Source organism: Heloderma suspectum, chromosome 4 (genome assembly GCF_057233095.1).
Source record: "Heloderma suspectum isolate Gila_16-S chromosome 4, 16-S_ref, whole genome shotgun sequence".
In the NCBI taxonomy this organism is placed as follows: Eukaryota; Metazoa; Chordata; class Lepidosauria; order Squamata; family Helodermatidae; genus Heloderma; species Heloderma suspectum.
Genome location: NC_139461.1, coordinates 212,460,912 through 212,486,925, shown reverse-complemented (window position 1 = coordinate 212,486,925; position 26,014 = coordinate 212,460,912). Strand labels below are relative to the sequence as shown.

The window sequence follows — 26,014 nt, the reverse complement described above, 5'->3', positions numbered from 1 at the left end:
GACTGTAGCCATGAAATTAAAAGACGCTTTCTCCTTGGGAGGAAAGCTATGGCAAACCTAGACAGCATAGTAAGAAGCAGAGACATCACCTTGCCGACAAAGGTCCGTATAATCAAAGCTATGGTTTTCCCAGTAGTAACGTATGGCTGTGAGAGCTGGACTATAAGGAAGTGAGGACAATAGAGCCGCCCTATCTTCATTATGAAAAAAAAAGTCTTAAGTCTTGTAGAGAAAGAATGACATGATAGAAATCTATAGAAGTATGAACAGTATAGAGGGAGTAGAAAAGGTGAGATTGTCCCGTCTCTGTCTCTCATGGTAATCCAGTTAAACACTGACAGAGTGAATGAAAGGAAGTTATTTTCATGCAATGCATTATTAGGGAATTCATTGACATAAAATATGGCAAAGGCTGCTATCTTAGGATAGGTTTGGTTGTTATTATCCCTTGTGAATACTACCAAAAGCTCTTCCCCACACTGTAGCTCTATAGTTTAGTGTACACTAGGGGTGCTGGAGAAATTCAAGATGGACTAAAATGAGTTTGGATTTCTAAGAATCTGACTTGCGGAATCAACTGCAGACTGGCCTTGTCAGGCACCATGGAGTCCATGGACTTTTGGATTATTATTTTTTTACTTTCCCAAAATTTACACAAATTTTTAGGAAAATACACACATTTCTGCTGAGACTGGTAAATATACACAGGGGAAAGTTGAATGGAATGGGAGACAATAAGCTAAATGTTACATACCAGCATAAATTACATACATTGTTGTGAACCCTCTTACGGAATTATTTGCATACTTTTCCACATAATGAAAAAAAAATGAATCCGTCTGTGAGCAGACACTGAAATGAATGATACCACATAATCCACAAAACACACGTGGGAAGGATTTCACAAAATCCAGACATCCCTAGTGGACACAGAAACATGTATTGCAGAAACATGCCTTATGGCATCATGTAGGGCTTTTAGATCTTAGTACCATCTCTGGCATGCATAGGGCCCCACATGATTGATGATAGTCTAGGTAAGAGGCATTTCAACATGTGGAGCGCAGCCAGTCCCAAAGAGCTTTTCAGTGGTGCTCATAGAATCATAGAATCATAGAATAGTAGGGTTGGACTCATGTGGTTTATACAGTGGTTACCAATATAAATGTGGTTACGCCTACCCCAGCCCTTAGATAGCAGAGTTTCTAATACTCCTGAAACATGATGCTATTGCCAAACTATTGAAATAGCTCCTGCACTTTCCCTAGTTTTCAGTTATTATTGGGTGTTTTCACATTGGGCAGATGTGTTAGAAAACTAATGGCTTTAATGATGTGATGAGATTAAAAATGAAGCCTAATTATCACAGCATAGTTAACCCTTGGAATGCCTCCAGATGTGCCAGGGGCTATGCCTCTCCAATCATGCAGGTTAATCATTTTCAGTAGTGCATCACAAAGCAATCCCACTTCACCAGATACCTAATTTTCTCAGTATGGCAGACAGGAACTGCTTGCCTTTGGGAGACAATCCTTTTGGAAAGATGAAACACACAAAACATTGTTGCTAGGAGCAAATGGCAAACCTTTATATTTTAAAAAAGAATAATAGCTCCATTTAAAAAGGAATTCTCAGAGAAAAATCTTGGAGGACAACACCTGAATACTGTGACGAGCATAAACACCCAGTCTGAATACCAGTTTCTTCTGCTACCAGAAATCCTCCTACGTATCAAATATAGAAACTTGAATCTCAGCTCAATTTCAGTGTTTGTGCTATGCCAGGCTGGCCATCCAATTAACAGGAAAGGGAGTAAACAGAATGTGTGATCAAGGACAAGGCAAGATCTAAAGGCAAAAGGTCTTGAGGAACAGCATTCAAGGAACAGCCACACATTAAAGAGAGGAAAAGAGAGAGAGACGTTCAAGGAACATAGCTAGGAGTTAAATGAGGAAGACACAATGACAATCCTCATCAACAGAACCAAGCTGGATAGATATCTGAACTATCAAATAGGTGACAGTGGTGAGAGAGCCATTTCAGGTTTCAACAGTAGGGGAGCAAAGAAGTTGATGGGGAGGCAGGATTCACAGTAAGGATGAAATGCTTGTATACAGAGACAATTTACATTTATTATTTTAATTTCTTAATTAAAAAACAATGCACATTTAATAATTTTACATACATAACAATACACTTATCACCAGAACAATAAAATAGAGCACAGCCCTCCCAAAGTTCTGTCTTTCAGCTTGAGTCCACAACAAAAATATAAATAAAACTTCTCTCTGAAGCTTGATTTTTCTGCTGGCTGAAAAAAGAAAACAGTCTCTACTCAGTTCATTCCAGCTCTGCAGCAACTTTCTCAAAATAGACCAGGATCCAGAAACACAGGAAAAACTTTGTAAACAGCCATTTACATAATATAAAAGAACATAAAGAAGGAACTTATAGTGTTTGTAAAAAAAAAAAAAAAAAAAAAAGATTTTTTAAAAAAATGTTCAGAAGGAAACCTCACTACTAACCTGTCTCAAGGGTTCAGGGTCTTACAGAGAGGAGAAAGCAAGCTTCCTCCACTGCCTCACTCCTTTACTGAGCATGTGCAGGAATATTCCCACTCAGAATTCTTAAAGAAAAATATACCAGTGGGTTACACATGCATTTGCATATATTAAATATTAAATTGCCACATTAAAAGTGTATTCTAAGAACATTTGATATGGTTGGATTTTTCAGACCTCACAAGAACTGTGGTTATATAGGTACTCCAGAGGAATAATCACATATGGTCAGAAATTCGGTGCTTTTGATTGCTTCTTGACCTTATGTCTTAGGCACATCAAAAGCTACTTCACACTTTAATTAGCAGTTGGATCGCATCATCAGAGTATGGATAAAGTATGTTGTGCAAGAAGGAAAAGAAAAGAAGGGGATGAGGTATTGAAAGGGATGGAGGCAGCCCAGTTGTGTATAAGTATCTGCATGACCAGGACTGTATCTCTCCAACAGTCCTGATCATGCATTTTTGTCCATTTTGAAGATTTTCACTACAGTTCAACTAAAGTAACTGCATCTTTGGATAAATTAGCACAGGACTATCAACAGGAATAAATGCAGAGTGGAAGGACTGGAAGATCCCTTGTTTTCAACCAATCTGGTTGTGTTAACACTAGGTAGGATTGTGAACTCACAGCCTATCTGACCTGTGAATATCCAGTGCTGTTGAGAGCAAAGCAAGGTAAAGGCAGGCAGTGGCGGAAAGAAAAGGCAGTCTTCGGCTAGCAAAAGTAGGTCTCCTTGCCCTCTCCTCCAAAAGCTGAATAGTTAGTGTGGTGTTACAATTTACCAGTAGCATAGTGGTGAATTTTAAAGTGCAGGTGCACATCATGACAATCTCCATAGCCTACCCCCAAGGGGAGTCCAAAAATGCAGGCAGCTGTGTCAGTCCATTACAAAACTATTGATCCATATCTAGTAGTTTTAATCACCACCAGGAACAGGTCTTTTGTAAAGCTAATGGCTCTTAATTACCCATTCAATACAAAGCCACCTCAAAGTACTTTGCATTTCAACAGGGAACAGCATATTGTTACTGGAGAAATTCCTTTCCCCCCAGATAATGTGGGGATTGCAGCTACATTTGGAAGAACAGGAAATTCTGAAGGGTTCTAGATGTTGTTAGTGTTCCTGCAATTTATAAAGAGCCGGTGCAGCGTCCCTGATCCCTGTCTCCACTATACCACTGAGCACACAAGCTTGAACCTTCTCCCCACCAACACCACACCTGACATTCTTCAAGTCATAACCTGCTGCAGGCTTGAGTTTTGATATGGGTATTTCTTCTATATTAATTTCCTCTATATTAATTAGATTTGGACCTTCTCTCATGGTGAGAGCAACATAGACTGGAGTCTAGCAAACAGAAATGCAACCTTTGTTAGGCTCTCCTCCCACCATCTTCCATTGCTACCAAGCCATCCTGAGTTGAAAAATCTTTCCTTGCATATATTAGTGAAGGTTTCTACCACTACATGCCAAATTCATTCTCACGGCCATTCTCAACAGGGGTCTAGCGCTAAGATGATTGTAAAGATCACCTCATGGTGAAGACATAACGATTCATGTAACTCCTTCATAGTGCTACAAGCTTTCTTATGCAAAATAGAAAGCGAACAAAATGAGAGGAATGCATGATGATAGACTGTCAAATTAAATCAAGTCTTCAAACGGAAATTAGCCTTTTGAGATCAGCCCAAAATATCCTCCTCCTTATGCAGCTCTTACAGTTGCTGGTGGTAGCCTGCTCACAGCTGGATTTTGTGGGCCTTTTCTACACTCATTTATGCCATTGTAAATTAGGAGTGGCCCACTTTAGCCGAGTGCAGCTGAACTGAGAGGATAATCAGGCCTTCTGATTTTATTGAAAGGTTATCACTGGGTTGAGTCCCAAATGTCATCATCTTCATTTCTTCTAGGTAATGCTGTCACATAATTAATAAACCTGTTACAGATGATCTTCCACTAATTAGGAGATATACTTGTTCTCTCACTAATTAGAGAATGACTCTGGCATTTGGACTTACTAAACTGTCAGTTTCTTTCTTCCTCTAATTTTTAAAATATTGAACTATGTTCTAATAACAATAACAATAACAATAACAACAACAACAACAACACAATCTGGCTAAAACCTACTTAACTAAAAATAACACTGTTTAGGAACAGTATAAGAAAGCACAGAAAACAGCCCTGATCTTCTGACCATGTTGCACAATTTGTTTTGCAGACAATACCATACAGGTGCCTGATCTAATAACTATTTTTCTCTACAGTCACAATATTCTCCTCTATGAAGATGGACATGCTGTTGTTGCTGATTTTGGAGGTAAGAGTTTGGGGATTAAGAGAAGTTATGGCATATTTTTCCATCCTCTAGGGCAGAACTGATAGCCATAACAGGAAGGGTAGTTGGGTATCATAAACTGCAGACTGTTGATGCAGCAAGGAGTTTACTGTCTTGAACCTTGCATCCTTAGGGTTCAACTGATTTTATGTCCTAGGTTAAGTAGTGAAGCCCCAGGTACATTTTGCTCTGTTTTCTCAGGCAACATCTGGTGCATATATGTTTCTTGAGGGTGTGCTGAAGTTCTCCTACTTAACTTATTCTTTATTCTGTAGGAAACCATTAACATGAGGTTCCCATCTTCTCTTCACTTGTGGCACACTATAATCTAGATTAGGGGTGGGCAATCTTTTTTTCTTTTTAAATGCATCATCATCCTGACCATTTATTCAGTTTAATAGTCACCCTATAGCCAAAGCTCTCAGGGTGAAATACACAATAAAAATAAATACAAGAAAACCAATAATAAAACACACTGAAATAATTTAAGTTCTTAAAGCAGCAACAAATCATTGAAAAAAGAATTTAAAAGAAGAGATCAATATGCCAGCGGCTAAACATGGGAAAAGACCATTTCAAAACATAGTATTAAATATAGCATTAAAAATAAAGCAAGCAGCAGTTAAAAAATCATATATATATATATATATATATATATATAATTTTTGCTCCTATGGACCACATATGATGGTGGGTGATAGGGCTACATTCAGCTGTTGGACAGGGGCAGAGCTTTCTCTCTCATATACTCACACACTGATACAAACATACATACCCTTCCCTCCACTCTCATTCATTCACACACAGCTATAAAACGGCCACTGCCTGTTCTTGCTCACTCACACACATACAGCCTTCTCCCATATACATACCCCCTCTATCTGAGCACACAGAAATGGAGAGGTTCAAACCTCCCCTCCTGGTACATCGAGATCCCATCACACTTCCCCACTTCCCAGCTGATTGGCACTGGAAACAGCTGAGGATCTTGCTAATTGGCAAGCTTTCTCTAGTGCCAATCAGCTGGGGAGTGGGGAAGAGAGAAGACATGGGCTGGATTTGTAGCAGTCCCATTGTGCGTCTCCCCCTGCCTCCCAGCTGTTTGGCACTGCATACAGTGTTCCTTTTCTGTTTGCAACAACAATCAGCAGAGAGTTGAGTGAGGAGGTGGATCAGCTGGGCAGGGGGCCTGTAGGCCATATGGAAGGTGGCCAAGGATAAATTATCCAAATTTGGATCTGCCACCCATTCTAATTCCATCATGCAGACCCAATGTTGAGACATCTTCCAGTTCTTAGAAAGATGGGTACAGGCAGCCTTGTATTTAACAACTCATCTATTATTATTATTATTATTATTATTATTATTATTGAACTTTTGCAGTCTTATTTGCAAGACTGTCAGAGGGTTACGAGATTGCAACCTGGAAATTCATGTAAATTATCTTTGAAGTCGTTGATAAAGCAGGAGACAAAAGAACCATATGTCCTGTTGTTTGCTGCCCTCCCCCAGATGCTCTAAATGTGTCACATACAGAGGGGAACTCCAGGAAAAACAGCGGCAACACATTTCCATTTGATTTGTATACAACTTAGAAATATATGATCAATGTTGGTTCTTACTCCCTTTAAAAAAATGAATTCTTTTGGTTCCCCTGCAGTCAGTGATATTTATTTAAATGTTTCTCTACCCACTTTTTTTAAATTGCAGAATCCAGGTTTCTGCAGTCTCTGGATGAAGACAATATGACAAAACAACCAGGGGTTTGCTTCTCTTTTTTTTCTTTTTATGCATAATTCTTATCAAATGTATGTGAAAACCCAGCCTAGCAGCGAGTAATAAGGATTTTCTTTTGCCAGAATACATGCTATTGTATAATGATAGTGTACACCATTTGTTTCTTTTGTATTTCAATTTTTTGTAGACAGCTTGAGATCAACCAAGATTAGTGGGTACAAAATGTTCTTTCAGCTTTGCACTCAGAAATGAGTTTCTACTCTGCATCAGTAATCAGCATTAGTATTTGCATCTTATATTAACACTTGTAGTTCAGAATCATCTTGCAGCTATTGATTGGTGAACATCCCATCCCCATCTGTGCATTGTAACTGGCTCAGTTTTTCTGAGGTTTCATGAAGAACTGAGAATCCTTTGAGAAAGATTGGAATTCTGGTACACCTATGAAAAGTCCCCTTTCTGAAATTTACTTTCACAAAGTAAGAAGGGGAACCAGTCTCCAGCAGTGGGGAGTGCTGGGGTTGTGTTCAGTGTTAGTCTAATTGAAATCCCATTCATTTCAGTGGATCTACTCCAAGTAACACAAACATTGGATACAAGCCCTGACTCACAGTGGTGGAGGCCTAATAAGTCCCATCCCTACTGCTTAGATGGTCCTGAGCATGATCAGGGGCAGCTATTGCCACTGTGGTGCATGGGAATTGTAGTTTCCATGCCTTGTGTCCCAGGTCATCGAACCAGGAGCTGGTGAAAACTGGTCATCCAGGATGTACGGATGACACCTGTAAGGCCTCTGCTGTTTCCAACCAGCTTTCTCCACCATTGCTTTTAGTCCCTCCCAACTGAAAGCATTGTAGTAGCTTTTCAATATACTTCATGAACTTTGACGCCTCTTTGTGCACCTCTGTCCAGAAGTGCTTATCACCCCACTCTGGTGGGGGAGCATCTCCATACCTTGATTGAATATAGTCGTGCACTGGCCACAATTCCCTGCATCTGATGTGTGGCTGAGAGTGAGCTGGGCAAGAGTGTCAGCAGTCGAGCCCACAGCCAGTCTTGAACTGGTGGCTTTAAAAAACGCTTAGCCAGGGATTTAGCCTAGATGTTATCACATACCTCTGTCCAAAGAAGGAAACTGCATTAAGACAGCTGCCAAGGAAGCCTCTTTGTACCAGACTGAGCCAGGGGATACTTTCTGTCCCCCATATAAGTTTTTTGGTCAGGCTTGTTTGCTGGTCTGAAGAACCAAAAGACCTGTTCTGGCTTGCTGCACAGTTCAATGCTGGATTGCTGCCCTCCTGACTTTGCTCACCCCACCCTCACCTGCACAGTAGCCAGCTATGGCATCCAGATAAACCTTTGAGGGTGCTTCTGCAGTGATGTCTGAGCAGCCTTGGGGATACTAAATAAGTGCACTCAACACTGCCAAAGCCTCCATGAAGATGTACCCTCAAAAGTCTGTTTTTCAAAATACTCACTGGAAATGAGGTAAGTATGAGATGAATTAACTCCCTAGTAAGCCAATGATGCTGCTATTAAGTGATCTGAGAAACAAACATACTCAGGCCTCGTGTCAGCATGCAGCATCCTTGGGCAGCTATCAGGGCCACAACAAGACCCACTTCTGACACCTGTCCCAAGCACCTCTTTTAGAAAGTGCCACGTGGCTATTAGCCTCCATTTTGATTTCCCACAATGCCCATGACATAGTGTCCCAGGGCACTGTGGGAAATTTAAATGGCAGCTCTCAGCCACCTGACACTCATTCAGAGTATTGCCATTGCCCACCTCCAGTGCCACCACTTCCAAGGCCTACCTGAGAGCACTTTGCCAAGGACCCCCTCAAAACTGGAGCTGGCCTTGAACAGGCCAGAGATGCAAGAAGAGAAAGCATGGAATTCATTCATGTGTAGAGCTAATATTGCCAGTGTCCTATATATTTGTTATGAGAAGATGTCACTGCTGTTCAAATGCACATGTTGGTATATTGATCATTAGAGAGGGCCCTACACCAAAACTTTACTTCCTTCTCTCAGACTAGGAAGAAGTACAGGGAAGAGCATCCTGGTTTTATATAGGCAATGAAACCTACAATGCAGTTGAAGGCACACTAAAAAAAAGTGACAATTTGCTACATGGATTAGTTTTCATATCTAAACGATCTGATCACTATTCTTTCACCCTGTATTAATAGAATTATTTTGTTAGCATATTTCCAGAAAGCAAACAGATATAAACATGAAGAGTTGTGCTCTCCTATGAGGAAACAATACATACTGTTATTGCATTATTAATGTTGTCTTGATGTACAGAACCTGCGCTGGATGGCCCCTGAAGTATTCACACAGTGTACTCGGTACACTATAAAAGCTGATGTTTTCAGCTATGCTTTGTGTCTCTGGGAACTGTTAACAGGGGAAATTCCATTTGCTCACCTCAAACCAGGTAAGATGCATGGCAAGTTAACATCAAGATTGCTAATCTCTGATACAAAATAAAATAGCTACTTTGCATAACATTAACTCAGCTTTTAGATGAATGCTTATTTATTATTTTTTGCATTATGAGGTCTAGTTTTACATTTCATAAAAATGTAACGCCAGAATATTGCAGTCAGCCACATCACTCATTGAAATCAATGATGCTTCATCTAGTAAAAAGAATTATGCAGACAACTGAAAAGCCAGTACTGACTTTTAGCCTTAGGTCCTTCCTCCAAACTAGACATATCGGATGCCTGACATGTTTCAGACTTACTAGAATTTTTCTATTTTTTCCTGCATGAATTGCTATCTAAAAGATAACCTTATATGGTTGAAAATGGCCTGGAAAACACAAATAGATTACTGTGTTGCCATCAAAGCAGTGGAGGGAGCAATCCTATGGCCACTAGACACTGTCTAGAGGGCCATAGGATTGTTTGGTTTCTGGGAACCGAGGACAGAGCCAGAGTCCGGACCTCATTTCCCAGAAACCACGCTCCCCACCCCCTTGTAGCCAGCATGGTTCTCCGCACCAGCTATGTCTTCACGCTTGGAAATGGAGCACAGAGACGGGGAAAGGGGGTTGTCCTGGGGGTGGGGAGGGGAGGAGACTGCGGAAGCTGCTTTACACAACTTCCTATCAGGTCTTCAGGCCCCTTCCCTGCCCCTCCCTGAAGCCGCACCTCAACAGGCAAAATTGCCCATCTAGGCAAAAATGCAGAGAGGCTGGAACATGAAGGAGAGACTCCCCTCTGTGCTGCAGCTGCCCTGCATGGGGTAGGTGGCAGCCTCCAATTTCAGAGGCTGATGACTATCCAGGATTGCACCCTAAGTCATTGAGAATCAGAGGCATTCTGATTGTCTTCTCTGTGCAGACCCACTGTGAGATCATAGTTGCTGCAAGAGAGCTTCCAAGTAGGGATGGGGGAGAAATTCAATTGGTTCAGATTTTAATCTGAGTTTTCGTTTATGTGAATCAATACGCAAACTGAAACTCAGTCATCCTTCATACCTCTCCGATTTTGCAAGGGAATTCTCCAGTCAACCAATGCATGCAAAAATGTTTATACTGGGGGAAAGTACATGCATAAATGCATATATTCATGAAAATAATGTTCAGAAATGCATTATACTAGGAAAATTGCTTGTAATATGTGTATATTAGGCAAAACTGCATACAAAAATGCAGGTATTAAGAGAATTGTTATGTGGACATTTAAAAAGAACTCACCAAGTTCAGGACAAACCAAACTTAATATTGGAAAAATGAAAAAGAGAGAAACCAAAATTGACAGATTTGTCCATCGCTACTTCAAAGCTAAGGTTGTACATGGAATGGGTTTATCCAATGTGTCAGAAAACTGTTGTATTTCATTAATCATAGAATTTTAGAGTTAGAAATTACCTTAGAGGTCTTCTAGTCCAAGCCCCTGTTCAGTGTCAGATGTATAATGCAGGATGCATAGTAAGGTCTGCCAATTCAAAATATATCTGAACTTGATTTTAAAGGGTCTTTAAGAAGCTATATCTGAATGGGGCATTTGCTGAGGGATGTGGGTTCTTTCACTATTTTAGAGGCACTTGGATGATTCTGACTTTCCCCATGGACATGTCACTAAAACTCTACTTAGGGAGCAATCCTATGGCCACTAGTCAAAGGCTAGACAGCCATAGGATATCTGGTTTTCCGGAAACTGACCTCAGAGCCCACACTCTTAGGTCAGTTCCTGGAAAACTAACCTTCCCCTTGTTCTGCGCTGCCTCTGAGGCAGCACGGAACAGCCCCATCCTCCGCACTCCTAAGAGGAGCACGGAGCGGCCAAAATAGGGTGTTCCAGGCATTGCGGGGTGGGGAAGGTGGAAATGCCAGTATGACACATCCTATGTGTTGTCCAGCAGCCTTCTCTGCCTTCCCGTGGCTAGACAGCCGAAATCAGCTGTCTAGCCACAAATGCAGGGCAGGAGAAGCACGGAGGGAATGATCCCCTGCCCTGCATCGGATAGGCAGTCACCTGCGAGTTCGGAGGGGGCCGCCTATCCCCACAGGATTGCACCCTTAGTCTCAAGTACTGGATGCTGCTGCCACACCCCTGCTGGACCTGAAGGCTCCTGTTGGAAACAGTAACAGTGGCTGAGGAAGGGACATACTGTGGGTTGGCTCCATGGAGGTGACTTGCAGAGAGACATAGTATGGGAAGGCACGGGGGCAAGGGAAAGAGAGTTCCAAAGGAGGGCAAGAGTATCTCCTTTTTCCCTCGACCCCATTGCCCCCATCTACTGAAAGTTTTCTCGGGTTCTTACTTGTCGTTATTAATAGCCAAGCATTTTAACAGAGCCAGGCGCTTTCCAAATGCCAAAGAAGCTTGCAGTCTGAAGAATTCCCCTGAACCTTCCTGTTCTAAGCATGAATCCATTGATTCTCACTAATTAGCTTCACTTGTCTTGAGCAACAGCCATCCATTCCATTTCTCCATTTGAGACAGCCAGGGTGCTTAGCTTTTCAAAGTCATTATTCCTCTGATGCATTTAAAGTTATATATTTATTGACTCTATGGTTTTATACTTTGTTGGTGAAAGTCAGAGCAAATTCCACTCTTCCCATTCCTCCTGAGATCTTATTAAATCCAGATTCACATTTCTTCTGCCATTTATGGAATTATGTCATTTTACTAGTCCAATGATTTGGGTTTCTTTTCTTCTTTTCTTTCTTTTTACAAAATATGCTATTACATTTTCTTTTACTAGTGACTTTACTGAATATTATAACTAATATCACTTTGCTGGCATTAATTTCCACATACTTAAGCCTTTTCTTTTCAGTTTGTTTCATTTTTTTGTAGTGATGAAGATAAAATGTTGTCACAATCTGATTTTTGAATTTGATTTTCCAGGCTCTTATAAGCCTATTCCCTACAATGAACTATTCATATGTCAAACATTTAGATTAGTCTTCAGGTTTTCTGTATTTTGTTTCTACAATTTATAGTTATTATTTTTTTGCCCAGAAACCTCATGGAAGTATCTGTTCTGTACTGACAGTGATCATCCACAAACTTGTGGTGGAATGTGTTTAATGAATAGGAGGAGGAAGAGGAGGAAGAGAAAGAAGAAGACCAGAGCTGAACCATTGCTTTGTCTTCAAACCACATGTTGCCCAGACTAGATATTTGAAACATTGTACTTTCATATGTAATGGTTCTATATTTAAACAAAAATGTAGCTGTATGGATTCTCTAACCAGAGATGGGCAAACTCTCTCCATCTTGATTTGGATAGGCTTATTCTTACCAAGCTCTTTCAGAACTTTAAAAAAAAAAAAAAGATGAGGAAGAAGCTTGGACTTTTCCCTAGAGTTCTCTGAAATCTTGGAACAACCTGCCCCATACTAAATGCTTCCTTGCCAGTAGCCCAAAGTCGCCAGCCAGTTTCCCAACTCTCCCCATACAAGCTCCCATCCCATTCCCTTTCCCCAGCACTTATCTTTCAGTAGGAGAGACTGGAGCAGTTCACAAAGGGAACGCTGCTCTTCAGACTTTATTATGCCAAAAAGCCTTACCAAGAGGAAGTTACCACTGCAAAGATCTATGGGAAATGTAGTTTGCCCTGGCTTCTAAGTCCCCCACTCTTAAGAAAGACAGCTTTTGTTTTCCAAACATTTCTATACCCCCTAGCTGTCACTGGAAGAATCTGGTCCACCAATCTGAGAATCATTTCAAAAGTATGAAAGGAGAATTCACACATCTTTCACTTGTCATAACTGTGGATTGGTTTGTTCTCTGCTGGTTGCTCTTATGAGGGACATTTTGCATTGCATGCTCCAACAGCTGTCCCCATCCTAGTAAAATGTCCTATAATACACACACACACACACACACACCGTAGTCTGGACTATTTTATACCATATGTTAGCTTTCCATCTGTTGTGGACATGCCCAAACAATTTTGATACCCCATCAGTGAAAGAGTATGTTTTAAGTGCCCCTGTATTATAGAAGGACAATCCAGATGGATGGATTTTTCAAGAAGCTTCGCAATTATATTCATATTTCAACTGAGGTTAAGGACAGAGTGAATACTATATTTGTCATGGTAATTCTAGGGATGTACGAATCCCTTATCTTGCTCCGCTGAGGGGCATCCACAGTGGGGGAGAGGCGCTCCATCCCTCCCCCCAGAATCCTCAATGGGGGGGAGGCGCTCCATCCCTCCCCCCGGAATCCTGCCCGGCCAGCTCCGGCTGCCCGCAGCCAGACATCCGGCCGCTGGGAAGCCCTGCAGGGATGCAAATGGCGGCTGTCGTAGCCACCGCCATTTGCGTCCCTGTATTGAGCCGTGATAGGTTACGTAAATATTTACATAGCCTATCACGGCAGGAGGAAAAACCCCAGCATACGCAAATGGCAGTAGCCGCCGCCATTTGCGTACGCTGGGGTTTCCCCCCCCACCGCCATGATAGGCTACATAAATACTTATCTAGCCTATCACGGCCTCCGCAGGGATGCAAATGCATTAGCCGTGATAGGCTACGTAAGTATTTACGTAGCCTATCACGGCTTGAAGAGGAGGAAGCGAATGGCGGCCGCAGGACAGCCGCCATTCGCAAAGCAGCACGGACGGGAGCAGGTAAGTGCTCCGTTTCACGCGCCTTTCGTGGGGTGGGGGCAGCGGGGACTTTGTCCCGCACACCTTTCGTGGGGTGGGGGGCGGGGGCTTCGTTCAGCAATGGATTTCGGGGGGCCGAATGCAGTGGCATTTGGCCTCACCGAGATCCGTCGCGGAATTCTCTGACATCCCTAGCGGAATTCTGTGAAAAATGCCATTTCCCTCCCCATTGCAACTGATCTTCCTCCCTGCTATAAGGTTTGGAATACTTACCATATGTATTGGGGTATTGTGAGTGTCTATGCCTCTACTTCATATCCCTGGACATTTTGTATTCCTGCTGTGGACTGAAGACTCTAAATCCATATGATGTGTGCTTCTAAACATTATAGGAAGAAAGGGAGATCAGTCAATCAACACATGGAAACATTTTTTTGTTCTTGTTGTTGGCTTCGCTGTGGCAAATGCACTGTATGTCCCTTATGGAAGACCTGTGCTCAGGGATAAACCACAAGTGTAAACAATACCTAAATCGCTCTAACAGGATTAGTTGCAGTGCTCAAGGACTTTTGGACAATTTCTTAAAAGGGCCCCATAACTATCTGGGAGTGGCAGAAACATACCTGATGGAGTGGCAATGAGGAACAGGGCATTCATACCACAAACAAATGAAACCAAAAGCCTTTGCACCATCACAGGATATTCTAGAGATGTCAGAGAATTCCTCCACGGATCTCGGTGAGGCTGAATGCCAGTGCATTTGGCCCCCCGAACTCTGTGGCAGAACAGCCTGCCACCCCCCCGTGGATCCCCCCTGGGACGAGACTTACCTGGGGCGGATGTTCCAGGCGGCGGCGGCTCCAGCAGCAGCGGCTGGTCTTCCGACCGACTGCCGCCACCATTTGCAGTCTGTTTCCCCCCCCCCCCATTCATGATAGGCTACGTAAAGACTTACGTAGCCTATCATGTCTGGGTTTAAAAAAAACAAACGCGTGCACAAATGGCGGCTATGGCCACCGCCATTTGCCTTCCTTATTTTTGGTTGTCTTAGTCTACATAAATATTTACGTAGACTAAGACGGCGAAAATAAGGGAGAACGCAAATAGCGTAGTGGACACTATTTGCGTTGCCCCTTATGTGTTTTGCCCCTTAAATGTTTTGCGTCCGCTACGCTATTTGCATTCCCCTTTCTTGTCGTCGTCTTATTCTACGTAAATATTTTCGTAGACTAAGACGGCCAAAAATAAGGAACGCAAATGGTGGCGGCCGTAGCCGCCGCCATTTGCGTACGCATGTTGTTGTTTTTTTTACCCAGACGTGATAGGCTACATAAGTCTTTACATAGCCTATCACGGATGAATTCAGGGACGCAAACGGCGGCGGCTATGGCCACCACCATTTGCGTCCCTGCTAGCCAGCGGCCGGATGTCCAGCTGCTGGTGGAGCCGGTCGGCGGCTCCGCGGAATCCCCGCAGAGTGGAGCCGGCCGGCGAGGATTCCGGGGAGAGGGACGGAGTGCCTCCCCCCCCCCAGCAGAACCCGGCGGAACCAGGTAAGCGGGGTTTCGTACATCCCTAGGATATTCTAAGATACAGCTCTTGTAGGACTTTTCAAGGTCAAACTGCATCAGTGTATGCTACCACAGATGAAGTCAGGTTCTCCATGAAATAAGAATCAAGATAGTGGCACTTACTCTCAGAGAGTGGGCCTTTAACTGGACAGGTGCCTATGAATCTTCCTTCTCTTTAAATCTCCATTGCCAGCCAGCTATGTAGTGCAGAACTTTCCTTATTTTAGCTACATAATCCCAACTATTAAAAAGTCCTATGCTTTTTATTCTTTACCATTCCACAAAGGTTTCTAGAAGCAAGGGAAAACTGGACTTTAATTTCATACACACACACGTATGTGCAACTGGCTGGAGTACTAAGCCATGATAAATTGTTCAACATTTTAAAATAATACAAGGAGCCAGATGGGAAGGCGGAAAACAAACACATTAAAAAGAATAAAAAAGTGAATAGGTGGTGTGGCTGAGAAACTGTTTGGGTTTTATAGTACAGGCATAATAGAAATAAAAAGGTAACAACCCATTACTTAAGCACTAAGTGCCAACCAATTAGACCACTGCAATGGTGTTTATCAATCAGATACAGACTGTATTGGGCAGTTAAAGATCCATTGTGAAGATGAATTACACTTAATGACTAGTCTAAATCTGAAAGATTAAACAACTTGGGAATGTTGGAGTAGCTTCTGTTTAAAATAGGCATTACAATGTGGCTGTAAAAAGGTCAGTTGGTTCTTGGAGGCAAGACCAGAGGGGCATAGACTATGGCTATGCAAATGTCCAGATCGCTTTTTTAGATTTGTAATACTAACTGCAATGGTTGTATAGCAAAACACACTAGAGTATTTGTGTGGTGAACAGAAATACTAAGACAAACACAATGACTCCTACTAAACTAGACCCTTCAAACCTCACTCCAAAACTGAATGTGGTGTGAAATGTGCAGCTCAGGAATTGTGTATAAATTATTTTTTAGCTTTTTTGTTACTGTACCAGAAGGTAAGTGCTATATTTATCTCTAGATAGTTGCAAGCTGACCCATTATATCTGACTACATGTAATTTACTATGATTAACTGGGAATCTACCAGGGGCTAACTGCACCCTACCTCTATCATAACATGGGGACAGATGGCAGTTATACCAGGTTAAATGTAGCACAAAAAAATAGATGAGCACTAGCTTGATGTCATCATTCTCATGGATATTGGAGAAATTACTGCAGAGGTAGTTTTATGAGGGAGGGAGGGAGAAAGAAGTGCAGAAGAAGGGAATCTCCATAAACTACCTCTCTCATTGCGAGGAATAATCCCTAAACTGGATATCTAACTTCCAGTACTTAACCCCTTACCCATTTGTTCCTCTTGTTAAGAAATAAAGACCTCTGACCTAATCTTACAGATTGTTGATAAAAGGCTGTTGCAGGAGTAAAGGCCATAGTTAAATTTGGTTAAAGGTGGTGTATTCAGACCACAGTTTCTTTAAGGCTGAGCAGGCTTTTGGAAGTGCTGGTGGAATCCAGTGGATGCCACTGTCTCAAGGCTGCATGGCCAGAGAATTCCCTGGATGGATGGGTTTTGCGGTAGTTGCAGTGCGTTTTGCTCATGCAGAATGGGGTGGACAAACAGCTGCCCATTCCTTCCTAGCCTAAGGGCTTATCAGCCTAATGTTGTTATTAGCATAATTACAATATACTTTTTCTGCTCAGAAACAGGTCCTCCAGGTGGCTTCCAAATGAAAAGCATATTCAACCAGTTAATAAAACTAGCTTTGCATGGGTGGGAATCAGTGGAAGTTGGTGGCTATTCCCACCGCTGGAGGCTGGTGGCTCCGACATCAGCGGACAATGAATCTGCTCCGGGTTTCAGTCAGAACCAGTTGCGAAGCACCTTGGATAGCTCCTTTAGAGTTCTGACTGAAACCTGGAGCAGATTCACCTCCCACTGACAGCAGAGCCACCAGCTTCCACTGGTGGGAATAGCCCATACGTTGGTATAGCAAAAGCTGCAAGCAAACTTACACAGCTGTCAGAGTTGAAGCCATGGTGCCTGCCCTGTCTGAGAGAAGCCATGCATGCTAGCACCCCTAGGCATAGCTCTTGCCATGGGACATCCCTGTAGCCCCTTAAGGGAGGGGTCTGTCCAGTCCATTCCCCTGACTTGGGGGGGGGGGATTTCCCAAAGCAGGGGACAGGGAGCAGACTTAAAACTCTGTCCCTTGGCCTACCAAATAGTCCTTAGTTTAATACAGTATATGCAACTTTGTCACTTGGCCTACTAATCTCCTGTGGCGTCAAACTGAATTGGCTGCAAAGCTATGTACTGTTTCAGGAAGTTTTCCCCTAGGGACTGAAAATGTTGGAGGAGTCTGCCCATTCCCCTGAGGAAGGGCCGTCCCACAGCAGGGGGTGTGGAGTGGGCAAGCTTATAACTCTGTGCCTCTGCCTGCTAATCTCCCCTGGCTTCAAACTATATGGACTGTGCAGGTTAGGGAAATCTGCCCCAGTGGCTGAAGAAGATTTTACTGCAGGCTTCAACCATGTGGGTACATTAAAATTAAAGTTAAGGAATGTGTTTTAAAAACAAAATAACACCGAGATGCACGCCCCCAGAGGTGCATAAGTTTCCCAGTCTTGGTGCTATGGTGGTGATGGACGGACGGACGGACGGACAGACATCCTCTTTTATTATTATAAATAAACATACACACACAATCCAGATACAAAAATGTATGTTCAGCATTTTCATTGTGCTGGTGATCACTTTGGGGACTCACACTTGGTCGACTGCACCCTGGGAAGGTATATTATGGAGGGTTCTGTTGGGCTAGGTACAGAAGGCAGTAGATTTCCCCCTTTGCGTCCACCTAAACCTCCCTGACTTCAGTGAGATGCACACGCACACACTGGATCAGGTCCAAATCTCATGTACATGTGCTAGCCACATATGCTGAGAGAGTCCTGTCAGTACTTTCAGAGAAGGCTAGGGGAGTGGCAGTTTTGTTAGCCTCACGCTACTTTTGGCAAGCCTACAGGGTTCATACCTGTGTTGTCTGTTGAAACTTGACTGTTGAATTCAGGCTCCACACTGGTGTTGAACGCTGTGCTAATTGTTTTATTTACAGAGTTGTATACGGTTCCCTGGCAGAGGGAGTGGGGAGTTTTTCAGGGAACACTGCACAGTTAACTCATGATCCCTATATATAATACACTGCCAGTGGCAGATACCCCTGAACTGTCAGACTCCTTCACACACAGGTAATGGCCAGTTCAGCTATCTATATGCAGGCCTAAGTTCACCACTGCATTGCCACATTTCCTTTTTGAACTTTGTCTTTAGCAGAACATGGTCCCAATAACTGCACCCTCGGAATCATGTAGAACAGAATCAAAATCCAGCAAAGCGCATTCACGCACTCCTACAGCCTGCTGTTGCTGTATTCTGTTGAACATATCTGATATTCAGATTGCTAAACTTCGCAGTCACAAAGATTCCAGAGAAAACAGTTAATGGCACAGGATGATCTATTTCTGTGACAAAAAAATGTAATGAGAATGTGATGTGGTTAAAACAATTAAGCCTTTTTTGTTACAAACTCAAGACAGTAATCTCATGTTGCCCATCAGAGGCTGTACGCTCTGGTGATGTGTCATTTTAAATGGCTGGGATTTTAGCAAGTGGCAGAAATACATTTACTTTGATAGTGTGCCCAGACCACTTTTTAAAAAATGCTGTGGGATTAAATCTATCGCTGTGTCTGAAAGCACAGATATACATTCTGACCATTTTCTCTCAGCCAGTAATTCCAGCACCTACAAGGAAGCATTCACATGTATGAGAATTTATTTTTCTGTTTGGAGAATTTCCTTAGAATTAATATTTATATTAAGCAAAAGCAGAGTTATTTGCAGCTTGCTTTGGAAATCTGAATTCTGATAGCAATTTTTACACATGCCGACCGCATATAATTCAGCTGATTACTGAAAGCTCCTTTGTCATTCTCTCTTTAATGAGTGTGATTTAGAATGACTTCTTTGGGACAAGGGTCAATTGTTCTTCTAAAAAGAGGCTCAAAGGCAAAATATACTGTGATCAAGCTAAGATCCATGTACATCGGCCTTCTCCAACCTGGTGCCCTCCAGATGTTTTGGACTACAGCTCCCAGCATTCCTGACCATTGACCATGCTGGCTGGGGCTGATGGGAACTGAAGACATCCAGCTGACACCAGGTTGGGAAAGGCTGAGGTACATAAATAGGCTTGCATGCATGCATACCTTGTTAGAATACGAATCTCAGGCATTGATCAGATGTGCATTGAAATATGCAGTCTATCCACACCACAGTACATTGCTTTGAATGGCTTGTATATTCAAATGTGTATCCCTGAATGTACATTCTCACACAAGTAGTTATATATTAGGAGTTTGTTTACATAGATTTGAACAGTGTCCATAGGAAACAGAAAACATGTGGAATGCATGAGTAATGAAATATCGTCTTCATTCTTCTTCCATCAGCAGTAGGCAACCAGTCCCCTTCAGATGTTTTGGACTACAGCTCCCATAGGCCTGAGTTAGAATGGACTGTGGTCAGGGATTATGGAAGTTGTAGTCTAAAACATCTGCAGGGCACCAGGTTGCCTACTCCTGCTATACATCAATCCTTAAAAATATTTTTCTGTTTGTGTACAATCCCCTATGCAATCGCTTACATGAACAGAAAAAAATGTTATTAAGGACTGAATTATTATGGTAATAATAATAAAACTTGGGGTTGTATCCAGTGCTGGCCACTCCACTGATGGAAGACATCTGGCAGTGGAATGGGGAGGTGATTTTCAGCTATTTCCCTCCTCCCTACATCCCCTGCCTCCCCCAAACCTGCTGCAGTTGGTTGGGGGACCCTGCAGAGCAGACCTGGGGGATGCATAGAGGGAGGAGAATTGCTGAAAATAGTCCTCCTTCCTGTTCCACTGGAAGGCCTCTCCCATCAGTGGGGTGGCTGGCATTGGATACAAGCCTTTCTTCATTGTTTTGTAAAGCAGGGGTGGGCAACTTGTGGCCCTCCAGATGTTGTTGGACTACAGCTTCCATCATCTCTCACCATTGGCTATCCTGGCTAGGGTTGATGGGAGTTTCAGTCCAGCAACATATGGAAGGCCACAGCTGCCCACTGTTTTTATTAAGATAATTTAGATGCGAGGCAGGTATTTTCATAAAGTCCAGCTTCAGTAAAAACATTAATTTAAAAAAGGATTTATCTTCGCATTAACTTTCTCACTGAAAATACTTTTTGGTCTGGATGCTTCTTTCATCCTCAGCTTGCTGTGGGTTGTTTTTGTGTGTGTATTCTTTTACTCTCATTCCTATAAATGGCCACCTCAGAATAGAAACTCTCGACACCCCACTCAGCTTGAAATGATCAATCATCCCAAAGGCAAAAGACAAGAAATGGGATGAGGGGCATCTTCATCATGTTATAGCAGGGTGCAGAACCTGGGGTCCCCATCTGCCCTTCTGGGGCTCTCTAGATGGCCATGCCCCCCCCCTTTCCCTAATCACCAATTGTTTGGTGAGTTCCCAGCTTTTGTGCAGTTTTTTTTCACCATTCTGAAAGGTCAAAATACCTCTCCTAAGGCTTAGCTACTGGCAGTCAGAGCTTTAAGGTAAAATATGTTCCTATTTTGGCCCCTCGGTCCTCAGGCTGAAAGAGGTTCAACACCCCTGAGATCAGTTAGGTTGTTACCAGCCCCGCCATTTCACATTCCTAAGGGCTGACTTGCATTGTGGGCTTCATTTCCCGAGTCAGCCTTTTCGGATGAACAGTAATTCAGCCTTGTTGTCCTTTTCTTATTTACAGCCGCTGCGGCAGCAGATATGGCCTACCACCACATCAGGCCTCCAATAGGCTATTCAATTCCCAAGCCCATCTCAGCATTGTTAATGAGGGGCTGGAATGCGTGTCCTGAGGTAAGATGGCCTACTTCTTCCAGTGCTTCTTGATGGAGAATAAAAAGCAGAACTGCCTGTTTATTTGTTTACATCTCAACAATACTGTGTAATGTTGCTTGTTGATGAGTGAAGGTGATGGTTTCTAGGTAACATGCAAGACTTGCGCAACTGGCTTTAGCAAAGGAACACAGTTTGTTCTCTAAGAAACCCAAGTTGGGATTTTTCATCAAATGTGATGCCTCACGGCAGAGGTATCACATTTGATGACATCGTGGTTTTGATTTCAGTACTTTCACATGATGGGGAGTACAAGATTGCAGCTGTTTCTGTTAACTAAGACGTTTTGCTGCCTGTGGCAGACCAGCAAATAGCACACCCCTCCCCAAGTCAAGGTGCATAGTATCCAAGGCCTGGCCAAGTTGCTTTGACGGTTGAGGCAGAAAGTCCCACAAGTGCCTCTGCCTGGCAATACAAATACAACAACAACAACAACAACAATTTAAAGAACTACCAATTTGCTGCCCTTCCAAAATCAGCTACTTTGCTCTGCCTAATGGTAAGGCTGGTCGCGTGGAACATGCAAAAAAGGAACTTCCAGAAGGTGGGGTATCACAGATGGCTTTGTTCCTTTTGCTCAGACAATATTAGGGTTGTACAGATTACTCACCCCATTCCGGGTGGGGCCATCTGCTGGGGGGGGGGAGGCAATCTGTCCCTCCCCCCCGGAATCCTCCCTGGCCAGCTCTGCTCTGCGGCGAGCCCGTGGAGCCGCTGGCTGGAGCTGCTGGCTAGGCCTGCCCGCAGCCGGACTTCTGTCCACTGCCGGGCTGCAGCCGCAAATGGCGGCTGCCGTAGCGTCCCTGCGTTAGCGCCATAGCGTCCCTGCGGTCGCCGTTTGCGTCCCTGCAGCTGCCATTTGCGTCCCTGCTCTTTTCATGATAGGCTACGTAAATATATACGTAGCCTATCACGGCTAATGCAGGAATGCAAATGGCATAGCGGCCGCCATTTGCGTCCCTGCTCTTTTCGTGATAGGCTACGTAAATATATACGTAGCCTATCATTCACGGCTAATGCAGGAATGCAAATGGCATAGCGGCCACCATTTGCGTCCCTGCGTTAGCCGTGATAGGCTACATATATATTTACGTAGCCTATCATGGCAAAGGCCAGGGATGCAAATGGCGTAGCAGACGCTATTTGCATCCCTGCTCTTTGCCATGATAGGCTACATAAATACTTTATGCAATGTAAGCGCCATTTCACCATGATGACAGGCACTTCTCTGTTTTTGCTTCTGGGGCAATTCCAAGTGAGCACCTCCTAATGTTATTTATTCATTGCTCTTCTGCTGTAAGCTTACAATTGACTTGCCACACTGCAGAGGATATTGTGCTTTTTGTCTGTTAACATATGATCCATCTACACTAAGTAGTCATGACATAGCCTTGTGGGTGGGGAAGTGGAGGGTACAATTAATCTAAATAGCACTTTTTCCAATCAGTCTTTTTTTAAAAAATCAAGCTTCTGCCTCTGTTCCTCCAGACTCCTCCCTGCTTCCCCCCACCCCACTCCACCCCATGCATGGCTGGTTTGCCCAGCCTGAGCCACTCTCAGACACCCAGCAGAAATCCCAGGCCAGCTGCTGCTGCTACAATCTGATCATCCTCCATGGCAGAAGGGAACAATGTCGACAAAAGATTCCCTTCCTTCCCTGCTCCATTCAAGGGTAGCCCTTTTGGTTACATGACAACTGAAAAGCATCAATAAAACAGAGAGAGGAGGGGAGCACACACAAATGCCAAAACAAGCAGTAGCTTGTTTAAAGTCAACAAGGAAATGTCTTTCTCTTCCACACCTCACCCCTGCACAATCTCTCCGGAACAGTGCCAGCTCCGGGTTTTTAAGGGCCCTTTGGCGAAACACCCTCAATAGGCCTCCTCCCTCAGTGAGGCTACCTTTTCACTGCCATTGTCAGAATTTATTTCCCATCATTGCTACTACTTTCTGGCTTGAGAGGCAGAGAGACAGTGAGCAAGCAGGCAGTGGCATCTACTGCTCCTTCTACTCACCACCGCTGTTGTCTGGGCCAAAGCAAGAGGCAGGTGAACAACCAGGTTGCAATGGTGAAAAGGAGGAGCAAGTCCAGGGGGCTCTTGCCAGTGGGCCTCTTCTGGGCTGTGGGGCCCTCAGCAGGGGCCCAACTATGCCTACCATTAACACTGGTCCTACTCTCGAATATGTGCTTTGGATTGTAGCTTTCTCCTGGCAAAGAGAAGTATTATTACAGCATTTGAGTTGTTCAAAGAGAAAGAGAAAGGGGCAAGAGATTTGCTCAATCACCCACTGCCTGCCAACTGGAGAAACCCTCTCCCTGCACCCAGGTGTTCCAAAGTCACTCAGGGCCTGTTTCCATGAGTGATTTACTCCGAACTGGCTGTGTGTGGAGGTTGTTAAGGATACATGACATCATGGCCATCCAGCAGCCACCCTGGAGCATATTGCAGAAAAACCGGATTTCCTGAGACTGCTTATAGTAGTGAGCTTCCATGGCCAAGTGGGGATAGAACCGGATCTCCTGACTCCCAGTCCAACACTCTAGCCACTACCCTACACTGGCTCCCAACATTGTTGGGTTGTTTGAAGAAAAAAATAAGGAAACAGAACCTGTGTGAGTGAAGGAGATTCCCACTCCACCTTTTATTATTAAAAGATCAATTAAAAAATTAAGATGCTGCTACAAAGTCATCTGATGGTAACCAGAATGATAAAGGTGAAAGTATGGAAGGGAAGAGATGTGGCAATAGGGCTCAACAACCAGCCCAAAACACATGGTACATGTCAAGACCACAGTCCTATCAAAACACAGGAAAGTAGTGATATGGGGGAACCACACTTGAGATTGAGCTGCTTGTTCCATTCTTTTTTTAAAAGTTATTTTTTTCCCTGTAGGGAAAAACATGGAAAAATAGCTGGGAAAGCATGTGACAATTACAACTGAATTACTATATCATCTGGACCCCCAACCCATAAAATGTGAGTGAGCAAGGCATGGCCTTTCTACAATAAATGCTTCATCTGGAAGCAACCAGGGTTGGTGCTACCAGCATATGGAAACTGATATAAGGAAATGCCCTAAAACAAGGGTGGGGAACCTGTTTCAGCCTGAGGGCCAAATTCAACTCTGGTGAGGCTCTCAGGGGCCGTATTCCAATGGTGGAAATGGCCAAAGGCATTAGGGGTCAGGCCAAAATACAAAAATGCATCCACTAACTCAGCCTTAAGAGAGGCATTTCAACCTTTTTATAATGGGGAAAAAACTAGAGCTGTGCATAAATGGCCTCTCAAAATTCACCAGCCTATTTGTGGTCAGAGACATTGGGGGGACAATTTCACCAAATTTCTCCTAGGGGAGGAGAAGTTCTGCAACAGTTTCTCACAGATAGGTCTCCCTATTGGCAGGGGTTGTAGCAAAGGTTCTTTCTTTTTTCTTAAGGGTTTTTGGCTTATTGCATTGCTTTTGTAGGGTGCAACAGCATCAACTGTGTTGAGGCTTCCACTTTTTTGAGGCAGAATTTTTAATGTCTTTTCATGGTTTTTTGAGCTTACCTAATCACTGTGAGGTGGATGAGGGTGCTGTGTGTGTTTTCTCTCTCTATTACACATCTTTCCATTGGTCTGTAGCCTCTCAGACCACCTGCACTTTCTGAACTGAAAAAGCCCCATGGGAGGAATTGCCTTATGATGTCTTCCTCATGGGTTTAACTGAAGTGTGGGAAGCTGAGGAGGCTACAGGCTGCCACAGAGATTGTTGTTCAATAACAGACAGGACACTCATGCACACTCCTCGGCCACCTTGCAAGTAAGGTAAGCAGAAGACCCCAAAACCTAACCCATGAGAATTCCTCTAAAATCTCTCCTCCTTTGAATTTCTTTTAGAAAGCAATTTCAAATTGAATGAGAATGGTGGGGAAAAAATGTGGGAGAAATTTTCAGCACAGCACTAGAAAAAACTGCACAAAAGCCAGGAAATGATTGGTGGGTTGGGGGAAAAGGGAGCGGGGCCAGAGGAATAAGTGTGGTCATCTGGGAAATCCCAGATGGCTGGATTGGGTTCCCTGCAGGGCCAGATTTGGTCCCTGGGCTTGAGGTTGCCCACACCTGCCCTAAAAGCTGTGCCTTTCTGGTGTTTAGGATGAGCAGGATGCTGATCTTGTAAGTAAAGGCTATGTTTTGGAAGCTATGCTGTGCCTCTGGAGTTCAGTTGTAATATAACCATTCTAATTACCCCCAGGCCCATGTACATATGAAGGTGCCGTATCTATATGGCCTCATACTGGTACTTAATAGTCACCTTGCAATGTATTTAGGTCATCTTGTGCGTGCCGTGCCATGAACAGTATCTTGCCCTTTGTTGTGCATGGTAGGGGGGTATAATCTGCAGCAGTAGCACGTGTCCAGATCTTCATTTAAATTTTTGGTGGTTTCTTTATCTACATGAAAAAGAAGTTCCAGGTTGCTTCACAGGCATGCAGTGCTGTTGCTGTAGTAGCCTTGGGCTGCCATCTGACCTCACTCTGAGCGCTTTTGTGTGATGGAAATGTCTTCAAATTCAGAAATTAGAATCTGAGAAAGCAAGCTGGAAATCATGTTCCCATTTGTTTGGGGAGGACATTCATGTTAATGTATAAAACACTGGAAAGATATATAAAAATGATCTGTGATAAGAACAGAAGGGAGAACATTAGATTTCAGAACGAGAGAAGT

General features: G+C 43.4%; 1 protein-coding gene across 2 annotated transcripts in view; it reads left to right on the top strand.

The window, feature by feature from the left end:
* Positions 1 to 26,014, top strand: part of TNNI3K (TNNI3 interacting kinase) — a 268,089-nt gene that overhangs the window by 192,724 nt on the left and 49,351 nt on the right. For both annotated transcript variants that reach the window (XM_084852224.1, XM_084852223.1), the window contains 4 exons: positions 4,833 to 4,885; positions 6,614 to 6,666; positions 8,953 to 9,085; positions 21,156 to 21,265. In XM_084852224.1, coding sequence (XP_084708350.1) covers positions 4,833 to 4,885; positions 6,614 to 6,666; positions 8,953 to 9,085; positions 21,156 to 21,265 — 349 coding nt within the window. The remainder of the gene's footprint in view (positions 1 to 4,832; positions 4,886 to 6,613; positions 6,667 to 8,952; positions 9,086 to 21,155; positions 21,266 to 26,014) is intronic.